The sequence below is a fragment of the Hemicordylus capensis genome, chromosome 1 (assembly GCF_027244095.1).
Source record: "Hemicordylus capensis ecotype Gifberg chromosome 1, rHemCap1.1.pri, whole genome shotgun sequence".
NCBI lineage: Eukaryota > Metazoa > Chordata > Lepidosauria > Squamata > Cordylidae > Hemicordylus > Hemicordylus capensis.
This window is the reverse complement of record NC_069657.1, coordinates 194508188-194530731: the sequence shown is the minus strand read 5'-3', so window position 1 is coordinate 194530731 and position 22544 is coordinate 194508188. Positions and strand designations below refer to the sequence as shown.

General features: G+C 44.3%; 1 protein-coding gene across 8 annotated transcripts in view; it reads left to right on the top strand.

Moving 5' to 3' along the window:
- Positions 1-21941, top strand: part of ABCB11 (ATP binding cassette subfamily B member 11) — a 159875-nt gene extending 137934 nt beyond the window's left edge. For 5 of the 8 annotated variants that reach the window (XM_053264897.1, XM_053264887.1, XM_053264907.1 and 2 more), the window contains 6 exons: positions 1045-1286; positions 1701-1857; positions 8368-8565; positions 13330-13536; positions 15272-15418; positions 20924-21941. In XM_053264897.1, coding sequence (XP_053120872.1) covers positions 1045-1286; positions 1701-1857; positions 8368-8565; positions 13330-13536; positions 15272-15418; positions 20924-21124 — 1152 coding nt within the window. In that variant the 3' untranslated portion in view covers positions 21125-21941. Of the gene's footprint in view, positions 1-1044; positions 1287-1700; positions 1858-8367; positions 8566-13329; positions 13537-15271; positions 15419-20923 lie in introns of those variants that run through there. The other 3 variants (XM_053264916.1, XR_008310313.1, XR_008310311.1) reach the window with 3 other exon arrangements.
- Positions 21942-22544: the final 603 nt, after the last annotated feature.

Below are 22544 nucleotides of genomic sequence, written 5' to 3'. Positions count from 1 at the left end.
CACTGGACCCTTGGCTATGAGACAGGAATATCAGCCATTACTCAACACAGAGAGGGTAGAAAGGAAAGGACAAATCAAATATTCACAACTATTGGCAGAGATTAATTGTGTCTTGTGATGTTTTTCTCTAGCTTTGTATTCATCTGTAAATTGTTTTAAGCCTCTTATTCTCAACCCTCTCTGCTTAATCTGGACACTCAGAAAGATCACAAACCCTGTTTGTTCTTCCTTTTAATAGATTTGATATAGGTGTTTCATTAGAACCAATTGACTGGGAAATCATTGGGTCTATTTACACTACTAACTTAGATTGGTTCATACCTATTTAACTATCACGACTTCCCCCCAAGAATCCTGTGTATTGTGCTTTGGAACAGCATTACAATAGAATGTTAGAGAATCCCTAGTGCTTCTCATAGAATTATGATTCACTGAGAAGCTGGAGTGTCTATTGAACAAGTTTAATACTGTAGTGTGAATCAATCCAGCAAAAAAGGAGATTAACCTAACTCATTTTAAAGACATCTTTTCGGATGAGATCACTTCTTATAGTTATGTGTAGACAGCAGCAATAGAAAAATGAATTTTTGAAAAGGTAGAAGGACCTAGCGAGCCACTCCCCATGTCACTGAGAGCCACAAGTACATTTTAAACAGGACTCAAAGTGACTTTTCAGGTTCCCAGAACAAATATGGGAGTAATATCCTGGTTGCATACAACAAAAGGACCTGCATGTCCATGGCTAATGAGACTATGACAAAGAATAGGAATGGAACAAGTGAAGGCAAGCACAGCCAATGTCTGTCAGTGTGTGTGGCTGCAATACTTGTTTAGACAACGTGAACTTTACGCACACATAAGCACCTATGCAAGGCTCTCACCTTGCTACACCCCTGAATTAAGTGCTAGAGATTCATAATTATCTGGCTCAGAGCACAGATTTTTGTTTTAGAAAGATATATGGTGGCTCACCACATTGATGTCCCGTATCACTCAAACTGATACTAACCCCCCCACACCTTTTTTTGTGTATGTGTACGACAGATTTCCAATGAAGCACTCACAAATATCAGGACTGTAGCCGGAATTGGGAAGGAGAAAAGGTTTATTGAAACATACGAGAAAGAATTGGAAGTCCCCTACAAAGCAGCAATCAAGAAAGCAAATGTTTATGGGGTTTGCTTTGGCTTTGCCCAATGTATCTTGTTTATAGCCAATTCTGTCTCTTTTCGATATGGAGGATATTTGGTTGACAAGGAAGGACTTCATTACAGCTACGTATTTAGGTAAGAGGACACAGACATAAAAATAATGGCTGACGTCCAGACTAAATTACTCAGTAGTGCTACTCAGGAATTACTCTAAAGAACTGTTTAATTTCTATAGGACTTCCATTGAGTAATGTAGTCAGGATGTCAGCCACTCTTCCCTAAGAGGAAGCCATTGGTTTGTATGTTTTTGTAGACAAAACTGTGGTGATGAAAGACAGCAGAACCTCTGTGGTAAGAGGCAGTGTGCCTCTGAATATCAGATACTGGGAAACCAACAGTGTGGGTGGGCTTTTGCTTCCATGCCCTGCTTCTGGGCTTCCCAGAAGCATCTGATTGGCCACTGTCAGAAACAGGGTGCTAGAAGTTGGTCTGATTCAGCAGGGCTCTTTTTAAGTGTCCCAAACTGAGTGCTCTCTTCCTTGATTTCAGGGTGATCTCCTCCATTGTGACCAGTGGAACTGCTTTAGGGAGAGCTTCCTCGTATACCCCAAATTATGCCAAAGCAAAAATAGCTGCTGCACGCTTTTTTCAGCTGATAGATCGGATCCCCCTAATCAGTGTTTACAGTGATCTTGGGGAAAAATGGGTAAGAGCAAAGATCAGTGTTATTAGAGTCTCATAATTGTAGCATTGGAAAGATCCAAAGGTCATGCTGTCCAGTCCTCTGTATTCAAACCGAAGAGATTATAGTGTGCCAGGAACAAAAAATTAGAGCAAACAAGGTATGCTGGTAACTTGAGGACACAGAGTGAGTTTGATAAAACCTGCACAGTTGGCTTGAGCAAGTAACACGTGTAATAGGAAAGTGATTTGGTGCCAGTGGGAGATTAAATTCAGTTTGCCACTAGCCATTAATGAACTTGGCATAACTTTTCACAGTGTTCTCAGCTACTCAGAAGAAAGCATTTTATCTGTTATTACTGTACTTTACATATTTGATAAATGTCTCATCTCCTCAGGCTCTAAATTGGCCTTCCTGCCCCTGGCAAGATTTCCAACACACACAGTGGGCGGGTTGCAATATAACAGTGGACATGGCTTCCTATTCTGCGAACGTAGCTTTTAAGCCAAGCCATATTTATCTCTTCCTCTCTCACTCCTCTAACCTTACCTCCTCTGCTCATGCCTGTTTACACCTTAGTTTATTTAGAACCACAGCAGAGTGGAAACTGTGTTGTAACTCTGGTTTCCAAGGCAGGATGTGAAACCAGAATCTGAAGTTGGCTTCACATTCTGCTTTGGAAAATCAAATTAAACCACAGGCCCTCACATTGCTTGAGCCTCAGAGCTTTTGGTGTAATGATACCAATGAGAGTGGAATGTGTAGACACAGCAATTCTGTGTGGGTAAGGAGAGTAGGGAGGAAGAAGTGCATGAGCTCAGAAAAGTTAGAAGCTACATTCACATAGCAAGAAACCATTATGTCAGAGCTGGTCCAATGGTTCTTCCAGTCCTCTGTAAATGCTGACATCTATCCAGTTAAATTTCTAGGGCCTCAGTCAACCAAAGTGGTCCTCAAGGCACCTTACAAGAAAGAAATTATGCAATGCAAATCAATTAGGAACTCACTCCAACAGCATTTTAAAACATTAAGTGCAATTACAATTATACACATTAGATGACAACTAAGAAGAAATAATACCAGGAAGTTTTTCACACAGGGTTTTTTAATTGCAGCCCAATTTATATCTGGGATTTTAAAAAAAAAATCATTTTCTGAGCTGTTTTGAGATAACTCTGAGGTCACAGTAAAGCACCTTACAGTTTTGGGATTTTATTTATTTATTTATTTACATATTTTTATACCGCCCAAAACTTATGTCTCTGGGCGGTTTACAACAGATAAAAACAACATTAAAACATTAGTTAAAAACAAAAACAAGAAATTTAAAACATAACAATTTAAAGTTTTTTAAAACAATGCTCTAAAACAACATTAAAAACAATCAAAACAGTAACTTTGAGTTCGCAATAAAGCCTCCCAGAGAACTTGTGGTAAAGCCTGATGCGTGGAGAACTCCCTGTGAACCTCCTGATTTAAGGAACAATGAGTTCCTCTAATTTAATCTGGATTATTTTCATTTAATCTGCAATCATGTGGTCCTTTAGGAACTCTTTCCTAGCAATGGGGATGGCCCTCTGATTTCAGCAGCCTTGTGAACCCAATAATGCTCAAGCACTTATTTCTCTGAGCCCTGTACAAACTTGTACTGCAGCCTGCTCTCCATGAAAAGCCATGCCAGTTTGGAAAAACCAGTTATGCCTCCAATCACCCTGGAGGAGTGATTGATGTTCATGAGTTTATTTTACTTCTGTTTTTAAAAGCTCCTTATATTTCTGGCTGCCTGGTTTGTATTTATAGTCTGATATGGCAGTAGTATGCGCATGTGTGCGCAATATATTCAACTAGCAGATGTCCTATCAGCCCCATTTTTGGCCCCTGGGATTTCGTGTCAGTCGCTGACATACTGCGCAAGGGAACAGTGGCAGCTGGAGCACCACTCATGCTTCTGTGCACATGTAAGTATCGCCATCGGGGCTGCACTGCAGGGCAGCAGCACTATAAATACTCCGTGCACACAGTTGAGGGATGCAACGCCCACTGGAAATAATGGATGTTGTGTCGTCCAACTGCGTGCACAGAGGGCTTCTGAAGGAGCTTTGATGCCCTGCAGCACAGCCCCATTGGGGGTGCTTGTACATGCATAGGGGCGAAGCAATGCTCCAGCTTCCCCTCCTGCTTGCTCGGGCCTCAACTGGCATGTGCTGCAAGGAAAGAACCAATCCCTGAGGGCCTTGTAGGGAAATGTTTAATCAAAAACCAAGTAAAGTGAAGGAAACCCATCAATTGAATATCTCTAGAGAAAATATTTTAAGCCTCTGGATATATCTCAAGTGGGCTTCTTCATATGATGTCATGTAATAATCACAACTATCCCACAATTTCTCAATTTTTAAGGGAAATGTGGATTGTGGAGCCAGCATAGCATAGTGGTTAGAGTGTTGGCCTAGGACTGGGAAGACCCGAGTTCAAATCCCCATTCAACCATGAAACTCACTGGGTGACTCTGGGCCAATCATGTATCTCTCAGCCTAACCTTCCTCACAGGGTTGTTGTGAGGATTAAAAAACCCATGTATTCTTCCTCTGAGCTCCTCAGAGGAAGAGCAGCATATAAATGTAAATAATAAAATAAAATGAATAATAAATAATAAATACACACATACACACACACACACACACACACATACAAGTACACATAAAAGGGCTTGTATTCTGTACCACAAAATGGCCATGCTCTCTCCCTTCACTTAGTGCTAGTTGACCAGTAGAGCTGCTTTGTTTTGAGCGTGTAATAGTGCTGCTGCCAAGAACCCCTAAAAAGACAAATTCAAGGAGTCTGAACGAGATAGAACAATGAAGACATTGAGTGCAATTTTCTGTGTGTGTTTTTCAGTTTCTTATGTGAGATTCATGGCAATCCAATACAGCTAGAAATCTAGAAATCCAGGAAACTGGAAAAATATTCATCATTCTGTGAAAGTCCAGACTTCCTGACTGTAAATACATGAGAAAAATGCTGAAGTTGGTCAGAAGGCATTATTTTATTTATTTATTTATTTTATTTGAGATATTTATATCCCGCCCAAAATGTACGTCTCTGGGCGGCTCAGAATAAAATACAAATTCCAACAAAATAAAAAGGCTTAAACCACAATAATTTAAAATTTAAAACAATGTTAACTATCAAAACAGTATATAATTTAAATTTAAAACAAATGTGTCTTGACTGCCTTTTTATATGTTGTCAGAGGTGGGGAGGCTCTTATTTCGGCAGGGAGCATATTCCAGAGCCTCAGGGCAACCATAGAGAAGACCCGATCTCCATTGCTGTTGCAGGGCTGCTGAACTTCGGCCGTCCTGCAGATGTTGGCCTACAACTCCCATAATCTCTGGCTATTGGCCACTGTGGTTAGGGATTATGGGAGTTGTAGTTCAAAAACAGCTGGGGGGCCTAAGTTGAGCAGGCCTGCGAGCATTCTCCAAGGCTGTAGTAACAGTTGTGGGGTGTGTGTGTAAAATATTGCATTTGTTGGTTGCTTTGATTTCACAAAACAAAGGTGGGATATAATCACTTATGTAGATATAGCCCCCCCCCTTGCAAACAGAAGTATTTCAAAGTATGAATGCAGTGGAGTGGAATTTATCAAAAAATAGGTTTGATATAGCTACTACCTTAATTAATGTTCTATGTATTACTATAGTTAATGTTCATTTTTCCATTCAAAACACTCTCCAAAGTGAAAACTGCAATGATAAATACCTTCATAAACACTTCTGTGAGTGAGTCAAGGGAGGGAATTCAGAAGTTTGGTTTTTTAAAAATATAATGTACTCTTATAATTAAGTAGTAAGAATTGTATAACTTCTTCATATTTGCATCATTAGAAGGAAAGTAAAGCTGTGCAGCAAATACATTGCTTCTACCTTATTCACAAAAGTACTCATGAAATATTTATTACAAAGTGCCTGGATACTTAGAAATCCTGCATAACTTCCTTTTCCTGTTACATATTGAATATTGTTTTATGAGAGGGGAATAAATAAGCCATTAAACAAAACACTAAGAGTGGTAGGAAATAAATGAAGCCTATTCAAGAGGTGTTGCAGTGTATCAAACAAGAACCCCGGTGGCAGCTCAGACCACTGAATGAAACACAGAGAGGGTCAGTTCAAATGATATCGGCCTCAGCACACAGGATGGACAGGATGGTCTGAGAGCATACTTTTTGGGATGTCCTCCATGGATGCCTTGATGCTTTCCAGGGACATACCTTGATCAGTTTAGAAATCCCAAACGGATTGTGAGCAGCTCCAAAAGAATCTCTCCAAACTGGGGGAATGGGTGACAAAATGGCAAATGCGGTTCAATGTTAGCAAGTGTAAAGTGATGCACATTGGGACGAAACCCCCCAACTTCAAGTATATTCTGATGGGATCCGAGCTGTCGGTGACGGACCAGGAGAGGGATCTTGGGGTAGTGGTGGACAGCTCGTTGATGGTGTCGACTCAATGTGCGGCAGCTGTGAAAAGGGCCAATTCCATGCTAGGGATCATTAGGAAAGGGATTGAAAATAAAACGGCTAACATTATAATGCCCTTATACAAAACTATGGTGCGACCACACTTGGAGTACTGCGTACAGTTCTGGTCACCACATCTTAAAAAGGACATTGTTGAACTGGAGAAGGTACAGAAGAGGGCAACCAAGATGATCAGGGGCCTAGAGCACCTTTCTTATGAGGCAAGACTACAACACCTGGGGCTTTTTAGTTTAGAAAAAAGACGACTGCGGGGAGACATGATAGAGGTCTATAAAATCATGCATAGTGTGGAGAAACTGGAGAGGGAGAAATTCTTTTCCCTCTCACACAACACTAGAACCAGGGGTCACTCCATGAAATTGATTGCCAGGAGGTCTAGGACCAACAAACGGAAGTACTTTTTCACACAACGCGTGATCCACTTGTGGAACTCTCTGCCACAGGATGTGGTGACAGCCAACAACCTGGATGGCTTTAAGAGGGGTTTGGATGACTTCATGGAGGAGAGGTCTATCAATGGCTACTAGTCGGAGGGCTGTGGGCCACCTCCAGCCTCAAAGGCAGGATGCCTCTGAGTACCAGTTGCAGGGGAGTAACGGCAGGAGAGAGTGCATGCCCTCAACTCCTGCCTGTGGCTTCCAGTGGCATCTGGTGGGCCACTGTGCGAAAGAGGATGCTGGACTAGATGGGCCTTGGGCCTGATCCAGCAGGGCTGTTCTTATGTTCTTATGTTCATGTGTGGAGGTTGTTATTCCAAACAGCTTCTAAATAAGTGCTCCAAATACTTGTTTAAACATACGATCAGCACATCCCTTCTTTTATCATGTGTGCTAGGACTGGTAAAGTTTGGACAGGCCCATTATGAATTTCTTAAACAGATTACACTGTTCCTCATCAAACAATACAAGGTTGCTTCCCTTGAAAGACCAAACTCTGTACATGATGTGTTCTTTATGACTTAATATCTTCAAGAACTGTATGCGTCAGAATGATCTGTCACTCTTATAACAGTAAACACTCCCCTTCCTATTACACTAAGGTGAGTTCCCTACTATAATCCTGTCATGTGCCCAGCCCACAGTTGACATGAAATACATGTTGAGCACTCATAATAGTGGGGGCTGCAATTTTTAACTGATTTATCAGTGCACTTAACCAGCTCAAACTCACAGGTTCAGTTTGCCGCCAGTTAACTTAGTAAGTGTAAAAGTGAACACATAGTTTGCCTTTCACAAAGATACTGCTATGATATCCCTTCTAGGGATGTGCACGAAACTGTTCGGAGGCCCTGTCTCTTTTACAGGCCTCTGAACAGGTTCGAAAGACTGGTGGTTTGACCGGTTCAAAGGCAAGGGAGGGATAACTTTAATGTCTGGGGAGGGTGCACTTACCCTCCCCCGCCAGCGCTGCAGTTTAAAAGGGTCCAGCGGGGCGGCATTATACCTCTTAAACATTCTCCAAAGTGAAACCTGCAATGATAAATACTTCATAAACACTTCTGTGAGTGAGTCGGGGTGGGGGGAATTCAGAAGTTTGGTTTTTCAAAAATATAATGTACTCTTATGATTAAGTAGTAAGAATTGTATAAAGTCTTCATATTTGCATCATTAGAAGGAAAGAAAAGCTGTAGAGCAAATACATTGCTTCTACCTTATTCACAAAAGTACTCATGAAATATTTATTACAATGTGCCTGGATACTTAGAAATCCTGCTGGACCTCTCAGCAGCATTTGATATAATCAACTATGGTATCCTTCTGTGCCGACTCTCGAGTATATGAATTGGAGGTGCTGCTTTGTCAGTAAGATATCTTCACTGATGTTTTGCAGTATACAAAATTGTTTAATATCCATCTATTCACCAGTTAAAAGCTACACAGGTAATTAATTAATTGGCTGAGAGCCCCAAGAAGAGTCGTAATGTAATGGAGTCATTACCTTCACAAGATCCACTGTTGGGCTCAGCACTTTCTCTGTCTTTGAATAATCAGGATAATTTCCAAGGAAGCATTGAATTTATCAACTGCAAGTTCACATACCCTTCGCGTCCAGACACCACAGTGCTAAATGGCCTCTCAGTGTCTGTGAAATCTGGAGAGACGCTTGCCTTTGTTGGAAGCAGTGGATGTGGCAAAAGTACCAGTGTCCAACTTCTGGAACGTTTTTATGATGCCCAGCAAGGAAGAGTGGTGAGTAGCCTTTCTTTCTGTGATGGTGGAATAGTACCAATGTGTCATCACAAAGTATGCCTACAATCCTCTGTAGATTTAAAAACTGGATTACAAAAACAAGGATGTCAAAGATCAGGTGTCTACACCATATGCTGTATTTTCATATGACCATGAAAAACAGGGCACAGACGTGCTGTTGCTCATTCCTCAACCTCACTCATTCACAGCCTTCAAGAGGATTTGTCCCTTTGATTCAAATGATTGAGAGGGTCAAAACTCTGTCTCTCTCTCAGTGTGGTGAACAGTTACATATAAGCACCCCTACCCAGCAAGGGTGATCAGCATACAGGTTTCAGTACACAGCTCCTTTTGGTTGATTGGTTGTGCCACACACAGAAGGATGCCGAGTATAAAGTTAATTCAGATAAAGACCTGAATTTAGCACTCAAGCCCAGACACAGGATAACCCGTGCTGGATCAGGACCACACACGCGCCCTCCAGATGGTTGGTCAGAGCAATCTGCTCTGGCAGTGCTGATGATCAGTCAGAGCTAACCTGTTTGAAGGGCTGGGAAGTCCCCATTTCTTTCTGGATAGGAGACTGTTGCTGTCAGAGCTGACCATCTGTTGGACAAGTGCATGTAGAGTTTCAGTAGGCAGTTTGGGAGCTACTGATAACTCCCAGCCTTAGCTGAAGTAGCTCTCCAGGGGTTTGGACTCCCTTTTCTCTCCCGTTCCATTCTGATTGGCTGGTTGAGTGGTGGCATAGCCACACCATTTCTGATCTCTCTTTCTTTGGGTGCTCAGGATTGACATTACTTCCGCTCCCATTTCTTTCCCCACAAAGAAATTATTTTGGTCCTCTCCTGTTCTGGAGCAAAATTCTCTTGGAATTCAGGGCGGAGTTTGATGTTAAAATCCCCATTCTGTTGATGCAAATTTCTGTAGAGGACGAGCTGCCTTTCTGTGACTGGTGATGCCCCTCCAAGCTGCCATTTTGTGACTGGCTTTGCCTCCCCAACCTGCTATTTCATGCTGGTAGCTTCCAATGTTTGCGGGGGTGGGGAGGCAGAAATAAATAGCCCCGGGAAGCCTGAAGTCTTCTCCACACCCCACTCAGTGTAGAGATCTCCATGTACAGACCACAGCTGCACAAAAGAATCTTCATTTGGGGGCATTGTGTCAACCCGACATGCCATCTTCTTTGCACCGTTGGGTGGTAAAGTCTAAATGGCATGTAAGACTTTCTGACATGCAAGATCTTATGTTCTTATAGATGTGATGACAGCCAACAACCTGGATGGCTTTAAGAAGGGTTTGGATAACTTCATGGAGGAGAGGTCTGTCAACGGCTAGTAGTTGGAGAGCTATAGGCCACCTCCAGCCTCAAAGGAAGGATGCCTCTGAGTACCAGTTGCAGGGGAGTAACAGCAGGAGAGAGGGCATGCCCTCAACTCCTGCCTGTGGCTTCCAGCGGCATCTGGTGGGCCACTGTGCGAAACAGTTTCCTGGACTAGATGGTAGGGATGTGCGTTTCGTTTCGGATACAAAATGTTTTGTGAACAAAACAGGCCATTTCGGCTGTTTTGTAGCCAAAACAAAACACCCAGTGCTCAAAACAGAAAATTTTGTAGCCAAAACAAAACGTCCCTGTTTCGGATACAAAATGTTTTGTTGTTTCGGCTGTTTTGGAACTCCATTTTGCAATCGCAGAAAGTCTTTCTCCTTCAGTCTCCATTTTGAGTTTTGACATCTGTTTGAATTTCCAGCCCTTCCAGCCCGCAGATTGGCCAGTGAAAGAGTGGCCTGATCTGCTGACAATTGCCTCCTTATTCCTTTTAAACAAATTTAAGGGTAAATTTTACCCTCATTGGCCAGTGGGGCAGTGTGCATTTCATTGTTGTTGTTTCACACTGTTGTGTGTAGATCAATTGCATTTTGGGTGGGGGGGGGAGTGGATGTGCATGACCTTTAGAAATCTGCCTGATTTTTTTCAAAGCTCTGCTCTTGTTGATGTGTGATGTTGATGTTATTTGGGGTGGATTGGGGGCAGAAAGGGGGATTTGGGGGCAGAAGAGTAGTTCAGGTGGTAGTGCCCCAATAGGTGCCTGCTGCCACCCAGATTCCAAAGGAATTGAGAAAAGGGCTGATTTTTAAAGAATTTCTGAAGTTGACATGTCTTTGGGGCAGATTCGGGGCAGAAAGGGGGCCTGAGGGGCAAAACAGTTGGTGGGGTCGCAGTGCCCCAAGGGGTGCCTGCCACAACCCAGATTCCAGAGGAATAGGGCAGAGGGCTGATTTCTTAGGAATTGTTGGAAGTTTATGCTTCTTTAAGGTCCCCCCCCCAGGGAATAATGGAGGTTTCAGCAGACCCATAACTCCACCTGGGGGGCACTGGGGTGGCCGGGAGTGAGTGGTGGTGTAGTGCACATAGGGTGACAACCGCCCCCATGGGTTGCTAACCCATGGGGTGCTGGGTTCTGTTGTTTCAGAGGTGTTCTGAGTGTAGATTCTCTGGTAGCATATGAGATTTTCAATGACAAACCATGAATCCACTCTCATATGCTACCAGAGAATCTTAATCTACACTCAAAACATCTCAGAAACAACAGAACCCAGTACCCCATGGGTTAGCAACCCATGGGGGTGGTTGGCACCTTATGTGGTCTACACCACCACTCGCTCTGGGCCACCCTGGTGCCCCCCAGGTGCAGTTATGGGGCAGGAATTATGGAGGTCCATCATTCCCTATGGGGAAGAACTTTACAGACATGCAAACTCCATTATATCTTTAAAAATCAGCCTTCTGCCCAATTCCTTTGAAATAATTCTGGCAGCTTCCTTGCCCCCACTGGGCACTACCACCCACCCTACTCTGCTCTGGGCCACCCCTTTCCCCCCAACATGAAGCTATACTTTTGCTAAAACCTCAATTCTTCCCTAAGGGAAAAATCCTATACTTCAAAAATTCACCAAAACCCAGCCCTTTGCCCAAGTCCTCTGAAATTTGGGTGGTAGTTTCCACCCATTGGGGGCTACCACCCCCACCCACTAGTTTTTGCCTGGGGCCATTTTTTAAAATCCAAAACATTTCGGATTCGGATTTTGCAATTTTGAACAAAGAACAAAATTGGGGTGTTTTGGATTGGCTGGTTTCGAACAAAGAACAAAACAGGGGTATTTTGGATTCGGGCCAAAAACAAAACAGAAAAAAACCCAAAATGCACAACCCTACTAGATGGGCCTTGGGCCTGATCCAGCAGGGCTGTTCTTATGTTCTTATGTTCTTAAGACTCCTGAATTTTGACAGCTGTCTCAGACTCATTTGTCCAATTTCTGAAAAGCCATGACGTGGTTAAATATATAAGTAGGTCTTAGCAACAGGGAGGTGCTTTGCCTCAGCAGGGCATAATCCAAGTTAAGCACTTTTAAGCCCTATCTGTTTCAATCAGAGAGCTTGTGCATAACTCAGACTTCCACTGGCAACAATGAGATTTCAAAGTGATGAACTTTGGCTGGATCATGTTCATACTTGCAGTGGTCTGCCTCTGTCAGAGCCAAAGGTGGTGATGAAACTATTATTGGAGATGCAGCTCCTGATGGCATTGTCTCTTAACACCAGCAACCCTATTGACCACTAGGGGCATTAGGGGTAGAAGCACCCAGTAAGGGCATTCCCTCTCTCAGCGTGCTTTCTCTACTCTGATTCCCCTTTGTTGGACGGATAGTCTCAGGTTTCATTTCTCTCACCTGAGAGACTTCCTTTTTCTCCCTTCCCTATTTCCTATATGTAGCTAGCAATGAGGCATGCAGGTCTCAATCTATCTCCCTGATGGAGCAGGGGTAGATAAAGAAATCTCCCCTCCAAGCTCTCTAACAACTATGACAACACAAAGATTATTTTCATGTCAAAAACTATGAATTTGTAAAATGTAAGAGTAGACTCATGAGAAATTGTCACATATTAGCAATCACAGATAGCTATCATTAGATAAGCACAGTTCCATGGTATTCACATGAGTAACATATTTAGAATGAGTTCGGATGAATAATGTGTTTGGTAGATTTCATGTAATAAGCTTTATCTTGTATAAACATTACTGATGTTAGATGATACGCTTCCTGCAAGAGATCTGACAAACAAGTTTTTCATCTGAGTTCATGGTAAATATGTTACTCAAGTGAGTTCAGTGGAACTATTTATATGCTTAATTCTAAGCTTCACTGAAATGGAGGAATACTTACAAAATCTAGACCCTTAACAGCTTAGGCCCAGGCTATTTCAAAGAGCGCCTCCTTTGTCATACTCTCTGCCGCCTCTTACAATCCTCTGGAGAGGCCCAGTTACGGTTGCCACCAGCTCATCTGGTGGCGACTCAGGACCGGGCTTTCTCTGTGGCTGTCCCGGGGCTTTGGAATATGCTCCCTGATGAAATAAGAGCATCTCCTTCTCTGTTTGTTTTCAGGAAGACCTTCAAGACTCTCCTGTTCTCACAAGCTTTTAATTAGAATTAATTTTCATAATTTGTTTTATATTTTTAATTGTGTTTTATCTGTTTTAATATGTGATTTTTAATATTAAAATTTGTACACTGCATAGAGATGTACGTACGTGGTATAAGAATATGATAGATAAACAAACAAACAAATAAATATCAAACATGAATCCTTATGAAAATTATTTAAAATCAATTGGTACATTGTAAGCTTAAGCGCCACAGCTGGATTTCCCCCCCGTAGTCCAAAAATAAATATTATATGTTTTGTGTTTTTGCTGTGCAGTTGATAGATGGACATGACACCAAGAAAGTAAATGTGCAGTTTCTCAGATCTAAAATTGGCATAGTATCTCAGGAACCTGTACTGTTTGACTGTAGTATTGCTGACAATATTAAATATGGCAATAACACCAGGGAGATTTCTATGGACAGTGTGATAGCAGCAGCCAAGAAGGCCCAGCTACACGACTTCGTCATGTCACTTCCTGATGTAAGCATCTTTTTTTCTTAACCAAACCAATATTTGAAGTTCTTAAAAGAAATGGGTCACCTTAAGTGGTGCAGCAGGGAAATGCTTGACTAACAAGCAGAAGGTTGCCGGTTTGAATCCCCACTGGTACTATATCGGGCAGCAGCAATATAGGAGGATGCTATGTATATAGGCATCATCTGATACTGCGTGGGAGGAGGCAGTGGTAAACCCCTCCTGTATTTTACCAAAGAAAACCACAGGACTCTGTAGGCGCCAGGAGTTGAAATCGACTTGACAGCACACTTTACTTTACCTTTAAAAGAAATGGGGATTAGAAAAATGGTCCACAGGGCTAAATGTCACAAAATCCACGCTATCACCCCCAAGATCTACAATAGACTTGGACATATCATATGAGCAAATGAAACTGCCTTATGCTGAGTCAGACCATTGGTCCATCTAACCCAGAACTGTCTCCACTGATTAGCAGCAGCTCTTCTAGGTTTCAGACAAAGTTCTTTTCTGGCCCTACCTGGCTAGGAACTGAAACTGGCTAGGAACTGAAACTGGGATTATCTGCATGCAGATCATCTGCTCTCTCATTGAGCCTTTCCCCTTTGTTGTGTGGCTATGAATGTATCACCATATAGTCCTGGTCAGCAGCTAGTTTTGTCAGAGGACCATTCAGCTAGGTGAATGCTGGATGATGGGCCAAAGCCCGAAACCCTGCTGTCCAGAGATGCCTGCTTTCAAGTCGCAATTCCACAGCCACTTGCCCTCCACTTGCTTCGGGGTGGACTGATTTGGCCCATATGCTACCCAATGTGGATCCCTACCAGATGCCTGGGCTTATGCTCTGCTTGCAGCACACTGAAATTTGGATTTTGTAGATTGGATTGTGAGAGCCTAGTGAGCAGATGGTCCCGACTTAGGCGGAAATAGTGCCTTGGCTCTCTCCAGTCCAACCATCTTTCCAGTTCCAATAAAGCCATAAATAATGCCTTGGATCTTTCCAGTCCTGTGTTCCAGGTCAGAATAGTCAAAGTTAATTACATATGCCTATTTCAGTGAATACATTAAAAAAAAAACATGCAGTAGAATGTGACTTAAGGCATGTGATGAATTCTCAAACTTGGGCCCCCATTGTGACTGGATGATGGGAGTTGTGAGCCAACAACATCTGGGGACCCAGATTTGAGAACCCCTGATGAGAGGGTTTAATTTTAAACATTCAAATTAAGATATCCAGCATTCATTGACTATTTTGTACCTTACAGACTAATAACCCAAGATAGCTGTTAATCTAGTTTTGTGTTATAACCACAAAAACCTAGTATTTGAATTATACCCACCAACATATGGTGCAAAGGCCAACTTTCCTAATCCTAAAAGTAGTTCAAACTACTAATAAAATAGTAATAGTAATAGTAAATAGTAATAGTAACTACTAATAAAATAGTAATAGTAAACAGTAATAGGGCAGCAGCGATATAGGAAGATGCTGAAAGGCATCATCTCATACTGTGTGGGAGGAGGCAATGGTAAGCCCCTCTTTTATTCTACCAAAGACAACCACAGAGCTCTGTGGTCGCCAGGAGTTGACACCAACTCGACGGCACAACTTTTATGAGACCTTGTGACTCATGCTCCACTTTCTTTGCAAGCAACAAATATGATGATTGTGTTCTTGTTCTGTGCACATTTCTGCTGATGAACATAGTTACTTAAAATGCAGCCCTATTATGTCTTCCAGAAATATGAAACGAACGTTGGCGCTCAGGGATCATTGCTCTCACGCGGACAAAAGCAGCGCATTGCTATCGCTCGAGCCATCGTCCGAGATCCCAAGATCTTATTACTAGATGAAGCGACATCTGCATTGGATACAGAAAGTGAAAAGGTGAGGCTGATTGCATGGATTAAAAATCATAGAGCAATATCTTCTGTTACGGCCTGCACAGGATTGGTCACATATGCATCCTTTGTGAAGAGCAGCTTCATGCACCTGTGAATGAGCTATCACAGATGAAACATCACTTTCATATCAACTCGCATCACACTGAGGACTCTGCATTCCTCTGGGTGCTTTCCAGATCACCCGCTATAACGGTGGTGAAATGCTCTGGCTTGGCAGTATCAAATTGAAAACGATCCCCAGAATCGACAAAATTTCCCTACAGTGGGAAAATACAGCTACTTTTTTGCAACATATGTTTACAATGTATGTTATCCACCTTGAGATTATTTTAATGAAAGGCGGTATAAAAATTGAACAATAAATAAATGTTATAGCACTAAATCACAGCAATAAAATCCAAAACAAGGCATCCAAAATGTGAACGACACAGCGTAGGGACTGTGGTGTCACAACACAGGAAGTACGGAAGCACACTTAGCAGATACGTTGTGACACTGTTGTAGGGGTTAATCTGGAAAGCGCCCAGGTGTCGTTAAGAACAGCAAAAGTAATCCACTACTGTTTCGTGCTGTTTTCATTTTCTTAAAAACTAACTGACATACTGCGCAGTGTTCCATCAGCCTTACAACAGTGCATTGGCACTCTTGCGCAAGACACAAGAATTGTGCAAATGCAGTTGCACAAAAGGACCACTATTTCCAGCGGCCCTCTCTCCATGCAACTGCATTTGAGCAATAATTGTGTCTCGCACCAGAAGGCTCTTGTGCAGCTGCACAAATGCTTCTTAGCAAAGCTGGCGGAACATTGTGCAATGTGTCAGCCCAGATCTGGAAAATCCAGGCCAAAAACGTAGACTGATATGTTCTAAAATAAACAAACACGTAGCTTATGTTTCAGCTTAGCTCACTCCTGAATCCTTGAGATGATGATGTAGCAACAAACACTGGCTGAAAGCAGTGTGTCTATTAATGGAATCCAAATACTGCAAAACTGCTTGAACTTTGTAGCATGGGCATGAAGTATTCTGCCATGAAACATTATTGCTGAAAATGTGGTAAAATCCATTTCAGGACTTTCATACTGCACAGCAAGCCGCTGATCTGTTGTTGTTGTTGCTGCTGCTGCTGCTGCTGCTGCTGTTGTTACATTTATATCCCGCTCTTACTCCAAGGAGCCCAGAGCAGTGCACTACATACTTGATTTTCTCTTTCACAACAACCCTGTGAAGTAGGTTAGGCTGAGCTATCTATGCTTCTGAGCCACTTCAAACCTGGCCAGAGGGTTGCCATGTCCCCCGGAATTTAGGGTAGTCCCCGGATTTTGGCTCCTCCACCCAGCTGCTAAATTCCACCCAGATTTACATGGATTTCAAACGCACTAACCGGATTGCCCGGATTTTACTCTGGATCCGATCACGTGGGAGGGCAGAAAAGGAGGGAAAAGTATACAAATCTGTCAAATAAATAAATAAAATGCAAATACGTTGCTGCATTATTTGCTAAATATGCAAATTAGGCCACCCAGATTTGGGAAACTTGAATATGGCAACCCTACCCTTTTAATTGTAAACCGCCCTGAGCCATTTTGGAAGGCTGGTATAAAAATCAAATAAATAAATACATACCCTGCTGGTGCTTGCTTCCAAAGGCAGGGCTGCTCCATGGCCACTAAGGAGTCACACTTCTGATGTTACTTCCGTTAGCATCAGAAGTGTGATGATGCCGTGGTTAGTAGCTACGGAGCAGCGCCGACGGGGCTTTAAGTGGCTCCAGCAGCGAGCCTGTGGCTGACGGTGCCTAATCAGTGGCTGACTATGCAGCATAGCAGTCAGTGAGTCCCCACATTCAGTTGCAAGTAACCAAATGATGCAAAGCAAGGGATATCAGTGTATGTGTGAACAGGTTCCTTGTGTTCAGAATGCAGCGTTCCTCAAGCTTAGATATGAAGCGAAGGAGAAAAAAACATCCTTTGGTGACTGTGACTGGTGTTTGTCTTGTGTTTCCTTTTAGACTGGGAGCCCTTTGGGAGACAGGGAATCCCCTTATCCCTCCTCCAGGGCTGAATTATGACATGCTGAGGCCCAAAGCCGTGTCATACTTAGAAGGCCCCATAGCATGAACAAGTCAGCAGTCGTGCCCCAGCCTGTCAGGCGTTCGTCTGAAAAGGCAAACACTGCCTACAGCCACTGATGGGGGGGTGTTGATCTAAGCCAGACCCAGGTCAAATAACATTTCAGTCTAGCCGACAGTTATTTCTGCTCAGATTTATAAACTCAATGTGATACTCTAATTGTGTAGCCGTATAAATATATTTTTGGCTTATATCAGAACGATAACGTCTGCTTTGGAGTCTTTCCCCCTTCCTCCTCTGTTTTTCAACCAATTATGTAAAACTTGAAATTGAGCCATTTTTTTGTATTCATAATGCGAGCACCTAAGCTGCATCTTCCTTAGCTTGTGCCTAAATCTGGCACAACCCTTCTCCCTTCTCCCTCTCCTTCAATGTAAGCTGCTTTGAGAACTTTTTCATTGAAAAGCGGTATATAAATAATATTAGTAAGTACCATCAGTTTTCTGTGCCAGGGCATTCCCCCACTCCCCGCACTCATTCTCTTTCCCCCACTTTTCTTGAACATCTAGCTTGCAGAGGAGTTCTGTGAAACTCAAAAGTTCACATACTGGATTTTGTATACTACTAGGTCTAGAGTAATATTTCAGTTAGTCCATGATTTTACTTCTGTGGAACCCATATATTTCTCAAGATTATAATCTAGGATTATTTTTTTAAATCTGTATAACATATCTTCATTCAAATGAGACATTTGGGGCACTGGAGTAAGTTACAATTTTTAATAATATATAATTTATAATCATATATAATTAACCATTCTCTAGAGTCACCTTCTATGGAGGTGGCAGCTGCGGAGGGAGCCAAGCGCCAGCCCGGGTACTGCCTCCACATGGCCCACCAGCCCCGCCCCCTGCACCTAATGTCGGATGCAGAGGGCGTGGCTAAATGCCTCCTGGGTGTGATTCCAGTGCTGCATTCCCAGCGTGGCCGGAAAAATTCTCCTTGTCTTTTAAAGTCAGGGAGAGCCGCTCCTGGCCACGCTGTGAATGCAGCGCTGGCCAGTTTAGCACCCAAATGGGGCTGTGTGGCCCCGTTTGGCAGCTAAATCAGCCATCACTGCATTCACAGCACGGCCAGAGTGACTCTCCCAGCGCTGGTTATGGAAGTAGGTTCTAAAAAATCCCAGTGCCAGTAAGCAGCACAGGCCTCTTATTCTGCCAGCCAGCAGGGGAAGCCTCTGCCTTTGACCACTGCCAGATTCCTCAGTGAAGGTTTGGGTGAGTGACTGAGTGAATAACTGGCTGGAATACTTTTGGGCAGAAGAAGCTCTTCCAAGGGAGCACAGCCTCATTTGGAAGTTTTGCTTTTGTGCAAACTTGACAGCCAGATTCTCCAGTGCCCAGTTCTGGCGTGGCTTTGGCTTCAGGTTGGCTGCAGCAGAGCCATTTCACTGTGGCTGGCAGCCATTCCATGAGGCTATTCTCACAATCGGCCAAAAGCGGGCTAAGGGAGCCTAGCCCACTTGTGGGTGAGCGTGAGAACCACCGGGCTCACAGGCGAGCCCAGTTTCCTCAAAGCGGGTAACCTACTTAAGTCGCCCTCACCTAAAACAAGGTTGATAGAGTGTGCGCTCCATTAACCAAGTTTTTTAAATTGTGTATTGCCGCGACGTGACTCCGTGCCATGGCAACACATGAGGAGACCCCCGCCGGGAGGCTGCAAGCAGTCTCCCGGGCTCGGGGGTCTCTCCAATATGCCCCGCGCACTTGTGCGGGACATCTAGGAACTTCGAGGGGCCACGTGGCCCCCAATCCCCACAGCCCCCTCCGGCTCCATGATGGAGCTGGCAGTCATGTGAGCGGCCGATCCGGCTGCCCAGGGCTGCTGCCTTGATCATCTGCGGGGAGAGCGGGACAAACCTGCTCTCCCCACTAACCCCCTTCCGGTGAGTCTCACTGATTGTGGCTGATCGTGAGACTCGTCTCCATATCTCATATGACCCAGAGCCAGCCATGGGGAAACAGTTCTGCAGCAGCAAGCATGCCTTAAGGGGCATGCGTTGAAGTGGATCAGTGAGGGTTCTGTGTTTTGCATTGTGCACCACCAGACCTGGCAATGTTTGACTCCATTTCATGGCTCCCTCTCCCTCTAGTTTCTGTCCCCTATTTTTCTCTACCCACCACAGGAGCACCTCCATCAGTTCTGGAGAGATTCTTTTAGCCCTGTTCACATTTTTGCCACTGAATGTGTGGAAGGAGAAGAGCAGGACCGCAGCGTCAGGGTTCCCCAGCTTGCATATAGAGAGCCCTTTCTCACTATTGGAGAAGGAGCTCAAAGGGGGCAAGAGGAGGAAGCCTTCAAAAGCTTACCTGCCCTGCAGATGATCCACTTGAAGGGTCTGGGTGCAGAGATCACACACCTAGATGTGCAGCTGATTCCTCAAGCTAGGATCCCTGCCCCCTGGGACTACCATAATGCCCCGCTTGAGTGCGTGGGGCATTATGGGGATTCGGCCAATGCCAGCCAGGAGCCCTGCAGTCTCCCAGCCCCGGCTGGCTGCAAGCAGTCGGGACTGGCAGATAACATAAAAATGAGCACTTGCTCTCTTAACCTCATTTTTAAGGAGGGCTCCACTAGGGAGGGCACAAAACTGGGTTGTCTAGTTCAGTTTGAGTCCACAATGGACTCAAAGTGAACCGGACATGTTTGGTTTTGTGCACCCCTGAACATCTCCCGGTTAGGTTTGGGTTCGAGGTGTGTGTGTGTGTAATAAATAAAGTAATAAAACTCACCACCTCCCACTCCGAGGGCTTCTCCGCGGCCGCAGGGGGTGGTCTCCAGAGGTTCCCCCTCCCCGCCGCCAGCCTCCATTTAGTCACAAATAGCCTGGTTCTGGCGGTTTTAAACCTGTTCCGGGCCTCACCTCTGTGGCAGTGGCTATTTTGGAGGCTGCTGCACATGCCAAATAGGCCTCTGCGTGGCCAGATCATGACTCAGGTTGTTTTAAAAATAAACGAACCCACAAACCAGGGATTGTTTGGTCCGAGATCGGGCCGAACAGGGGCCGGTTCAGTTTGGGGGTGGTTCAATATCAAACCATCAAACTGGCCTTGTTCGATGTAGAACGGGTTCTCATCCGAACCCGTTCACACATCCCTCGGCTCCACAGGCAGGTTTGCTGTGATGGCAGCAACAGCAGTAGCCCCTTGCCTCCCATTGCTGCAGACTTGGCTGCCTTAGCCCGCTCTTGGCTGCTTGTGAGAACAGCCTCAGTGTCTAAGCATGTGGATGTATAGAGCTGTACGCACACCTTCAGCTGAATGCCTAAAAGTCAGGGGCAGGCATAGCCCTGCTTCCCCCATTTCCTTATGTTCACACAGCAATGTGCGGACCCTTATGCTGTCCTTTTGTCCACAGACTGTACAGGCCGCCCTGGATAAAGCCAGAGAAGGCCGAACTTGCATCGTCATAGCCCACCGCCTGTCTACGATTCAACATTCGAACACGATCGCTGTCATGTCACAAGGAGTGATTGTTGAGAAGGGCACCCATGAAGAACTGATGGCCAAAGAAGGGGCATACTACAAACTGGTCACCACTGGTGCGCCCATTAGCTGATTGAGATTATTGTTCACAGGGAACGCACAAAGGCTGCTATGACCACGTCAGCAATCTTTATGGCTACACAAGAAGACTGATATGTTCTACACACTTAAGCAGCCAAAAACACTTTTTGGAAAGCGATGCCCCGGTGGCCAGGTAGTGACTGATCTGTTCAGGATAAAACTTGCAATGGTATGAAGAAAGCTGTCAACATGGAAACTGTGGTGCTGTAGAGAGAGGGCACAGAACCTTATTTTTTATTTTTGTCAGCACAGTGTCTGGTTCTGTCAAAATGTTTTCATTTGTGGGTTATTGACCCCAATTGTATAACTTCAATGAAGTCTACAACTACAAATCCAGAACCCAGAGTCCACAAGCTTATGGGCTGGGTGGCATCCAGTCATGTGTCTCAGTGTTGCTGTATTCTCAGTTGTGGTTATGGAAATACCTAGAGACAAATGTAATCTTCATCCACAGATATGGAGGAAGCATTGTGAGCTGGCCATGTGTGTCCATAAAGAAAGACTTCTATGCATTACTGTTCTACACATGGCATTGAAGGCACTGCTTGTTTGGGCAAATTATGAAACAGTAATTATATCCAGCCCCAATCTATTGTGTAGAGCCAATGGAGATGCAAATCAAGATCTGTGTGTTTGCACATCTGGATTGCTGTCTGACCCATTGAACTGCCTGGATGCATCTTGATGTGGATGGAGATACAAATCTCTATTGGAGAGCACTGACTATTGAAGTCCACTGAAGAACATAAGCAGAGTTAAATTAGGGACATTGTATAGAATCAAGCCCTAATAAAAGTATTATACTACCATTGCTTTTTGGATTTATTTCCAATGGACCAACACAGGTATCTGCATTCTTTGGTTTTTAACCAGTCCTCTGAAATGACTGCTGTGTTAACTCATAAACTATGGTGAGGGACCTCATCAAAAGCTTTTTGTACTTCTAAGAATATATAGAGCCTGTTCACATGATCAGCCCTACTCAGGCTTGCACAGCCCTACCCGGGTAGGGCTGCTCATGTGGAGCACTGGAATTGAGCCTGATCCCGGCACTGCCCCACTGGGTAGGCCGAGGTTTTCCCCTGGTCTGTTACTGAGTGCGCCCTTCTACCTGGGATCCCAGCTGTGTGTCTGCTTGGGCTGCCGAGAGCCCGAACAAGCTTTCCCCTCATCATTTTGGGCAGCATCGGCTGCCTGATATGACGTTTTCCCCTTTCTCTCCCTCCAGAGAGGGAGAGGAAAGGAAAAACGTTCTATCGGGCAGTCGGAGCGGCCTAAAATAATTGGTGAAGCATTCGCCCGGGCTCTCAGCAGCCCGGGTGTGTGTGTGGGGGGGTTGCTCTGGGCTCCTATGGAACCCGAGCCACGGGGCGCGGCTCGGTGGCCTTTTCCTATTGGCAGCCTGGGTTCTT